The sequence below is a fragment of the Budorcas taxicolor genome, chromosome 4 (assembly GCF_023091745.1).
Source record: "Budorcas taxicolor isolate Tak-1 chromosome 4, Takin1.1, whole genome shotgun sequence".
Lineage (NCBI taxonomy): Eukaryota > Metazoa > Chordata > Mammalia > Artiodactyla > Bovidae > Budorcas > Budorcas taxicolor.
Genome location: NC_068913.1, coordinates 108,024,213 through 108,034,252, shown reverse-complemented (window position 1 = coordinate 108,034,252; position 10,040 = coordinate 108,024,213). Strand labels below are relative to the sequence as shown.

Here is a 10,040-nt window from a genome sequence, read left to right as displayed (position 1 = left end):
TTACTCCTGGTATACTCAGCCCGCCCTGTCTGCAGACACAATTGGTTCCCGGTTCTGTATACAGGAAGTCCTCCACCCCCTCACCAGCCATTGACCAAGAGGGGAACAGAGATGCTTGGGTGAACTGGCTTCTGTTGTCTTGTACTGAAAATACAAACTGAGGTAGATGAACCTAGAGCCTGTTACACAGAGTGAAGTAAATCAGAAAGAGAAAAATACTGTACATTAATGGATGTTTGTGCATGCTAAGTAGTTTCAGTCGTGTCTGACTTTGCAACTCTATGGACTGTAGCCTGCCAGGCTCCCGTCCATGGGATTCTCCAGGCAAGGATACTGCAGTGGGTTGTCATGCCTTCTTCCAGGGGAATCTTCCCGACCCAGAGATTGAACCTGCATCTCTCGTGTCTCCCTTCGTTGATAGGCAGGTTCTTTATCACTAGTGCCACCTGGGAAGCCCATACTAATGTATGTGTGTGTGTATATACATATATATACACACAGTCTAGAAAAATGGTACTGATGAACGTATTTGTAGGGCAGGAACAGAGACAGATGTAGAGAATGAATTCGTGAGCAGCACAGCAGGGGAAGGGGAGGATGGGATTAACTGAGAAAGTAGCACTGAAATATATACATTATCTTGTGTAAAGTAAACAGCTAGTGGGAAGTTGCTATGTGGGTGCTCTGTGACAACCTAGAGGGGTGGGATGGAGGCTCAAGACAGAAGGGATATATCTATGCTTAGGACTAATTCACGTTGTATGGCAGAAACCAACACAACATTGTTAAGCAATTATCCTCAAACTTTTCTTTTTTTTAAATCGTATATATACTGACCTTCTCCCCCTACCTCTTTGGAGCAGTTTCTCAGAACTATTTGAAATGGTATCTCCTGGGCTATACTTCTCATTTTGTCCCAAATAAAACAACTCAAAAAAAAGAGAGTAAGAAAAAAGAAAAGACAGAGGCAATGAGATCTGAAGAGCAAAGTTCAAGACTTTGTGTCATTTACTAGCAGAGTGCTCCTATGCAAATTATCATTTTTTTTTTTCTGACCATTAGGGCCCTCATTTCACAAATGAGGGCAATAACCCCTCATTTTTGTTATCTAAAATAGAGCCAAAGCACCTGGAACAGAAGCATCAGAATGTCACTCAGATAGTGTTTCTTTTCTTCTTTCCCTAGATTCTCTGGATCACTTCCTCATCTCGTCCTCAGTCTAACTCTGGATATGGGGTAGGTTGCTGAATATTGCCTGAAGACTCAAATTTTGCCACCTGGATCTCTGGGTGGGCCACCTCAAAACCGGGCAGGGCTCACCACAGCCCGACTCCTCTCTGGGTCAAAGTTTGCATTTGTGATATCCAGGTGGGGACACAGTTCCTGACACCTGACAGGCACTGGGAAGCAATGGTCCGAAGAATGAGTGGGTCTGGTGCCGAAAGATGATATATCCTCGGAAAGTCCTTTAGGGGGGTGTCCAGTTGTTACCATAGAAAACATCATCATCAGAGTGATCACAGCTGACTTCATAGGCAGGGGGTGGAGTCAGAGGTTCCAATCTGGGGGTTGTCCACAAGGTCTGCAAATCAGGAACAGTGGACGCAGCCCGTGACCACCGAAGCCGCAGGCTGACTGGAGGTCTTCTAGGACTTGCTGAGGTCACAGACCCCTCTGAGCCCACTCGCCTGTCCAGTCTGGCTCTCCTGGGCTCCTCTGGGTGGTTAGGCTGTCCTTCCTCAAGTCCTGGGGGGATTACAATGCTGCTGTAAGAGGGTGGTTGGTCCAGCTCTTGGGGGTGCGGCTGTGGCTGCGGCTCCGTCACTGTGGCTTCGACATAGGTTGGCACCTCAAAGGCTTCGTTGTCCCTGAGTGGGGGTGGGGGGAGAAATAAGGCCATTAGTGGCTTCCTAAAAGGAGCCTTTTTTCCCTTTCTGTCTTCTATCAGCAAAAGACCCCTCCACTCCCTGCTATCAGTGACCAGGGAAAGCAGAATCTGTATGCCTGGAGGCCAGAAGTACAAAGGAAGAATGGGTCCACGTGTACTCTTCCAGTCCTGCCCACCCCTCAACTCACCGTGCATTGCTGGAGGCCCCTGGGCTCTCGGTCTGCACTGATCGAGAACCCCGTTCCAAAAAACAGGCCAGGAGGCAGCCCAACAAAAGGAAGCCACCCAAGCTGAGAAAGAAATAAGCCACAGGGGTGATGTCCGGCCGTATCCCCAGCAAAGCCAGCCCCAGGAGGAAGGAGGTGCAGCACAGGAAGAGAAGCGGCTTCTCCAGTTTCCCCCACGGCTGGCCTGGCACCATGGCCCCTCCCCAGGCTCCTGCAAAAAGACACACAGCTGTTGTGTCCAAACTAGCAGTTGGCATCACGGCTGGGTCAGATTTCAAAGTAAGCCTATCAGACACCTCTGTCTGGCTTTGTTCTTTCTATATCAAATCAAAATAAATGGCCCAAAGAAATGATCTGCAGGGTCCCCCCACCCCCAGCTCTGGAGTTTTCTCTAGGATCACCTAGGAGTATGATCCCGGGGTATCGATATATTTGGAACAGCCAGGAAACCAGCCCAGGAGTTCTGACTCCCAGCCCCTGTTTAAGTGTATTTGCTGTGCCATGACCTCTAGTTCCTTCCTTTTTCTTTCTTCCCTGTGACTTCTCTTCCAGCTCCACATTTCTATGCCTTCCAGGTCCCAGTAGTGGACAGGCCCTGCCTGGGGCCTCTCCGTGCTCCCGGCATCTCAGGAATCCAGGTGATGGGCAGGCCACGCCCCTTATTTTTGCTGGCTCTAAATCTACCCCTTCCCACCTCCCCAGTCCCAAGCCCTCAGTCTGACCTCAGCCTTACCCTATTTGACCCCATCTTCCCATTTCCTTCAATCAGCCCATGCTCCAGTTGGAGGGAGAGAAGTGTATACAGACACAGGATACAAGTGCCTGAGTGTCTTACAGACCAGGGTCTTGAGTGAGGGACCTCGGTCCACTAATTCTTGACCTCTCCCCGTCCCACGTCTGTCAGGGTCCACCACCCTCTATGGGCCCTAACTCAGTAAACTCAGACTTCAAGTGTCCTGCCTGAAGTTATTACTGAAGGGGCTCCGAGGCTGGTGGGGAGAAGCCTTTTCTTTGCTCTGCAACACAGCAGCAACCAGGCAGCCTGCCAGGAGTCCCCTGAACTCTGCACAGGAAGGAGTCACAGGTTCTAGAAAGGGGCCAGATGCCCTCCTTACACCCCAGTCCCAAAGGCACGACCCTCCTGCCCTCTTACCTGCGCTAGGACTTCCACACCTGTCTGAGCTCACTCGGCAGTAAGTAGGTTGGGACGGGGAGGAGGAGGGAGGAAGAGATGGGGCGGAGCCCACTGGTTCCACCCACTTTTGTGCCCAGATCCCTACATTCCTGCGCAAGCTTCCTCCTTCCTTTCTGCTCAAGGCTGAACTCCTACTTTTGCCCCACCTGGAATTTTTCTGACTCTTAGTTACTCTATCCCCAACCCCCACAGAGCCCTAGAGAGAGTACTCCCCAACCTCACCCTCAGTGATCTTTGTACTTTGGATCAGAGTTAAATTCATCTTGCCTTCTCCCTTCTCAGGGCACTTGGTATTCCCTGCAGTTTGCATTATATTTAGCTAATAATGTTTTGTGCCTGGGAGCAAGATGTCAAGCTGGGCCCTGTGGGGCTCCTGGGCATGGAGGTCTTTTTGTCCCCCATTTCTTAGAGTCAAAACTCCAGCCTCCATGACCTTCTCCGAGTTCCAAAGAGCAGAACAGTTGCTAATCAAGGGAGGAACAGTCAGGAAACCACCTGAGGCAAGATTAAAGGGACCAGAGAGGCTCAAGGTTAGGAGCCCCAACCACCTAAGACCCTGAATACATCCTCACTCTTTTGAAACTTTGCAGAAGAAAGAATGCAAGACTGTTACTGCCTAGACCCTTATCACACACCGTTGCCCAACTATATAACCTCTACCTACTCACCCCGGAGTGGGGCACATTTCCTGAGACCCCACTGTTTTTTTGTGGCCAGCCATTCTTTCTTTCTCCTCCATAACTGTCTCCATATTTATGTTTGGCATTGGTGCACAAGGAGCCAAGATTTTGGCAACAAGCAGAGCAGAGACTGTGGTTTATTTAATCTCCGTGTATCACATAGTGCTTTGCACACTGATATGTCCTGCTTCCCCTACCAAAGTATTATTTCTATAAATTCCTTATTTTCTGCAGACCTGTGATGTGTTCGTGTGTATGCTACTTTGCTCAATTAACTCTTTTTTGTTTTAAATTTTAATGCTATAAATTTTTTTGAGGATGATGGGATAGTACTTTATGTGCTGTGTAAGTGTGTGCATGCTCAGTCATGTCTGACTCTGTGGCCCCATGGACTGTAGCCCCCAAGTTCCTCCATCCTTGGGTATTCTCCAGGCAAGAATACTGGAGTGGATTGCCACTTCCTCCCCCAGGGGATTTTCCCATCCCAGGGAGCTGACTGGTGTGTCCTTCATTTCAGGCAGATTCTTTACCGCTGAGCTGTTGAGGAAGCCCCTACTTTGTTACCAAGTCCAGGCTCACTCTGTGCATTGTGCAACAGACCAATGAATCTGGAACATGAGATGTTGAGGTAAGGAATATGACTTTATTTGGAAAGCTGGCTTACCGAGAAAATGGCAGATTACCTTCCCTAAATTTCAAAGGGCAGTTTCAAACAGTTTCTAATTAGGGAAGTAAAGGAATGTAGAAACAAAGGAAGAGCAGTCAAGAAACAATAGTTCCATTATTAAGCAGAGTCCCGGTTCCTCCTCAAGGGATATAGTAACAATATATCTGAGAACTTTTAATGGGAACTAAGGCCCCCACCTAGGTGGAGAATGGTAACTTCAGACCGAGCACAAGTTTGGCCACCTAATGCAAAGAGTCAACTCATTGGAAAAGACCCTGATGCTGGGAAAGATTGAGGGCAGGAGGAAAAGGGGATCGCAGAGGATGAGGTGGTTGGATGGCATCACTGACTCAATGAACATGAGTTTGAGCAAGCTCCGGGAGACAGTGGAGGATAGGGAAGCCTGGCGTGCTGCTGTCCATGGGGTCGCAAAGAGTCCAACAGGACTGAGTGACTGAACAACAACAACAAAGACTGCAGACAAAAGGTGAAGGGGGCTGAAGAGGATGAGACAGTTAGATAAGCATCACTGACTCAGTGGACGTGAATTTAAGGAAACTCAGGGAGATAGTGCAGAAGACCCTGGCTTGCTGCAGTCTGAGAGGGTAACAGATAGAAAGGCCAGAGATCCCCAAGCAGCAGGAGGAAATAAAGTGCAAGTGGCAGATGTTTCTTTCCTTCTCTACACAAAATTAAAAGAGGCTTCTTTTAATTATGTGTTGATGACACCTGGTTCTGTCTAGAGCTAACCAATGTGTTTTTCTTATGGAAATTTTTCCTTAAGCTATGGTAATGAAATTATGTATTTGCTTGGAATCTACCTTTCTTCAAAATGGTTCTGCCTAAGACTAACCTTCACTTCATGGAAAATAGATGGAGAAACAGTGGAAACAGTGTCAGACTTTATTTTCTGGGGCTCCAAAATCACTGCAGATGGTGATTGCAGCCATGAAATTAAAAGACGCTTACTCCTTGGAAGGAAAGTTTTAACCAACCTAGACAGCATATTAAAAAGCAAAGACATTATTTTGCCAACAAAGGTCCGTCTAGTCAAGGCTATGGTTTTTCCTGTGGTCATGTATGGATGTGAGATTTGGACTGTGAACAAAGCTGAGCCCCAAAGAATTGATGCTTTTGAAGTGTGGTGTTGGAGAAGACTCTTGAGAGTCCCTTGGACAGCAAGGAAATCCAGCCAGTCCTGAGTTGAGTGTTCATTGGAAGGACTGATGTTGAAGCTGAAACTCCAATACTTTGGCCACCTGATGTGAAGAACTAACTCATTTGAAAAGACCCTGATCCTGGGAAAGATTGGGGGCAGGAGGAGAAGGGGACGACAGAGGATGAGATGGTTGGATGGCATCACTGACTCGATAGACATGAGTGTGAGTAAACTTCAGGAGTTTGTGATGGACAGGGAAGTGTGGCGTGCTGCAGTCCATGGGGTCGCCAAGAGTCGGACACGACTGAGCGGCTGAACTGAACTGAAGACTAACCTTGTTTTCTTTTCTCAAACATTGGGCTGATAATGGCTCAACAAACCAGTATTCATGTCAATTGTTTTATGGCCAGGGATGATACACCTTGTCCCATTCCATCTCAAAAATGCGTATTGTAGGAGACAGGCCTGGTGAAACTCCCTCAGCCTTGAGGTGTCTCTTATCTGATTAAGAGCTTGCTAACAGACAGAAAATACCTTGCTAAAAACTAGCAAGGGGGCATTCTTTCTGCTCCTTTCTGATGTCTATGTTAGAAATTTTCTCTATCTCTCTTATATTTTAATAAAATTTTGTTACACAAAAAGCTCCTGTGGTCAAGCCTGGTCTTTGGCCCTGGATCAAATCCTCTCCTCTGGAGGTCACAAATCCCGGCATAGCACACGGCTCGCAGCAGCAACCTTAAAGTCCATGGGGTTGCAAAGAGTCAAACACGACTTAGTGACTGAACAACAAAAATGAAATAAAAAGATTAGACTATTGTAATTGTAGGTTTGCAGAAGAGAAATAGCTAAAAGATTAGTAAATAGCTCTAGGGTTTTTCTGGTGGCTCAGTGGTAAAGAATCTGCCTATCAATGCAGGAGACACATGTTCGATCCCTGAAAGGAGAAGATATCCTAGAGAAGGAAGTGGCAACCCACTCCAGTATTCTTGCCTGGAAAATCCCGTGGACAGAGGAGCCTGGAATGCTACAGTCCATGGGGTCACAGAGAGTCTGAAACATGTACAGTACAGACTTGTGTACTGATCAACAGTGACAACAAAATTCCTGGAGCACCACCCTGTTACCTCAGTTCATTCAGTTCAGTTCAGTCGCTCAGTCGTGTCGACTCTTTGTGACCCCATGAATCGCAGCATGCCAGGCCTCCCTGTCCATCACCAACTCCCGGAGTTCACCCAGACTCATGTCCATCGAGTCAGTGATGCCATCCAGCCATCTCATCCTCTGTCATCCCCTTCTCCTTCTGCCCCCAATCCCTCCCAGCATCAGAGTCTTTTCCAATGAGTCAACTCTTCGCATCAGGTGGCCAAAGTACTGGAGTTTCAGCTTCAGCATCAGTCCTTCCAATGAACACCCAGAACTGATGTCCTTCAGAATGGACTTGTTGGATCTCCTTGCAGTCCAAGGGACTCTGAAGAGTCTTTTCCAACACCACAGTTCAAAAGCATCAATTATTCAGTGCTCAGCTTTCTTTACAGTCCAACTCTCACATCCATACATGACCACAGGAAAAACCATAGCCTTGACTAGATGGACCTTAGTCAGCAAAGTAATGTCTCTGCTTTTGAATATGCTATCTAGGTTGGTCATAACTTTTCTTCCAAGGAGTAAGCGTCTTTTAATTTCATGGCTGCAGTCACCATCTGCAGTGATTTTAGAGCCCCAAAAAATAAAGTCTGACACTGTTTCCACTGTTGCCCCATCTATTTCCCATGAAGTGATGGGACCAGATGCCATGATCTTCGTTTTCTGAATGTTGAGCTTTAAGCCAACTTTTTCGCTCTCCTCTTTCACTTTCATCAAGAGGCTTTTTAGTTCCTCTTCACTTTCTGCCGTAAGGGTGGTGTCACCTGTTATCTCACCACCAACCAATTAGAAGAAAGTCACACACCCTACAAACTTCACCACTTATTTTGCCTTTAAAAACTCTTTCCCCAAACCATCAAAAGACCACTGGGTCTTTTGACTATGGGCCGCCCACTCTCTTTGCATGGCCCTTATAATAAACCTTTCTCTGTCCCAGATTCCCATGTTGAAGTTTGTCTGGTCTCACTGTGGGTCAGGCAAGTGAACCAGTGTTGGGCAACACTTCCACTGTGAGTGTCTTAAGGTGAGTGATCAGTTTCAACCATCTCTGAATCTAACAGTTCCTGACACACAGTAGGTGCTCACTGAGCACAGTTGAGTGTTCTCGTTAGAAGGCTACCGATCCAGCTGGCCTCGCCGCAGCCTGGGGATCTGGGATCCATTCTTTTCTGTTTGGGATCTGGTGGTAAGTCTGGGTGAGCAGGTGCTGGGAGGCACAGAGTGGCTGGAGGAGTACTTTGCTCTGGAGGCAAGGTTGGACTCTGCGCCTTCAGAGTACTGATTGTGGACCAACCAGAGGAGTAGCAGTCCTGGGGCACGGCCAGGGCTACCGCAGCAGAGGATGTGTGGAGTGTGTGGGTGGGAGGCAGGGAGAAAAGGAGAACAAGAATGAGGCTATGGATAAAGAGTGAGTGTGTCTGGGGTTGTGTGTGTATGTGTGTGTAGTGGTGGGGTGTCAATGTTGATTCTCTGTTCCTGGTTGAAAGAGAAGAGAGGGAGGTGATCAATGTAGCAGGAAGGCTGTGGTAGTCTAAATGAGCTGTCTTTCTAGGAAGTGAGAATATAGGGTGGGAAGAGACCTGCTTATTATAATTGGCTGTCTGTGTCCTTAGGTTCTGCGTTCACTCAGATCCATCCCAACTAGCGTAGAAAATATTCAGAAAAGAAATGTAGAAGGTTCCAACAAGCGAAACTTGAATTTGTTGAGTACTGGCAACTATTTATATAACATTTATTGGGTAGTGTAAGTAAAGTAGAGATGATTTAAAGTATATAGCAGGATTCCCAAGTTATATGCACATTACTACATCATTTTATATGAGAGACTTGAGCATCCTCTGACTCAGTGTTTATAGGGTTTCACACCAGTGTGTACTCTATGATATCTAGTGAGATGTAAGCTTTCTTTTTTTTTTTTTTAATCTTTTAAAGACTTTATTTATTTGTTACTTTTGGCTGTGCTGAGTCTTCCTTGCTGCAGGGCCTTTGCTCTAGTTGTGGTGAGTGGGGGCTGCTGTCTAGTTGCAGTTTGTGGGCTTCTCATTACGGTGATTTCTCTTGTTGCAGAGCATGGGCCCTAGGGAGTTTCAGTATTTGCAGCTCTCGGGCTCCAGAGCAAAGGCTCAGTAGCTGTGGCTCAAGGGCTTAGTTGCTCTGTGTCATGTAGGATCTTCCCAGATCAGCGATCAAACCTGTGTCTCCTGCATTGGCAAGCGGATTCTTTACCACCGAGTTTCCAGGAAGGTCCCGAGATGCGCTTCGAATGAAGGCTTTTCCACATTCATAGCATCTGGGGGTCCTTAACCAATCCCCTACCAATACTGTTGTTGCTGTTGTTGTTCAGTCACTAAGTCGGGTCTGACTCTGCAGACTCATGGACTGCAGCACGCCGGGCCTCCCTGTCCTTCACCATCTCCCGGAGTTTGCTGAGAGATGACTCTATTTTGTTTCCGCCAATTTTCTTACTATTTAGCTTCTAAGGAGAATGTACAGTGGTTGGGATCAGAAGGACTTGGATCCACAGAAAATATGTTAATAGCAGGAAATTGGCCTAGTCATTGGTATGAGTAATAAGTAAGAGGACTGAGTTAAGGACTGAGTTCTGGATTGGAGGGTACGGGAAGGGTTGGCTGACAGGCAAGAGGGCCAAAGGGTGAAGGCCTGAATGTCTGCAGTGTGAAAGGTCAGGCAGTCCCGGTGAGGTGGGACTTCTGTGGCCTAGGGCTGTTAGTTGCTGGTGGGAACGTATGCCAGCAAGATTTGTTAGGTAAGAACTGGATCCAATTCATGGGGCTGGCCTGCTTGCTGTCTGGCTGTGCCCTACAGTATGTTACCTATTCCAAGCCTTTTTAATAGATTTTCTAAAAATTCCATTTGTTAAAAAATATAAAATGTCAGAGAATATTTAAAGGCTGAAGAAAAAGTATCCACAATCGCAAAGAGTTGGACACGACTGAGCGACTGAACTGAACTGAACTGAACTGAAGTATCCTAACATGGTCACTTAAATTTCTGCACATTTCTACCAATCTGTTCACACACAAACCAGAATATACTCTAGTTGAGATCAGAGTATGTTCA

At 47.0% G+C, this 10,040-nt stretch overlaps 1 protein-coding gene across 1 annotated transcript; it reads right to left on the bottom strand.

The window, feature by feature from the left end:
* Positions 1-1,468: 1,468 nt before the first annotated feature.
* Positions 1,469-2,372, bottom strand: TMEM139 (transmembrane protein 139). The gene is made up of 2 exons (XM_052639179.1): positions 2,077-2,372; positions 1,469-1,868 (listed from the first exon to the last, which is right to left on the bottom strand). The coding sequence occupies exons 1-2, from the start codon at positions 2,370-2,372 to the stop codon at positions 1,469-1,471; spliced, it is 696 nt and encodes a 231-aa protein (XP_052495139.1).
* Between the last annotated feature and the right edge of the window lie 7,668 nt (positions 2,373-10,040).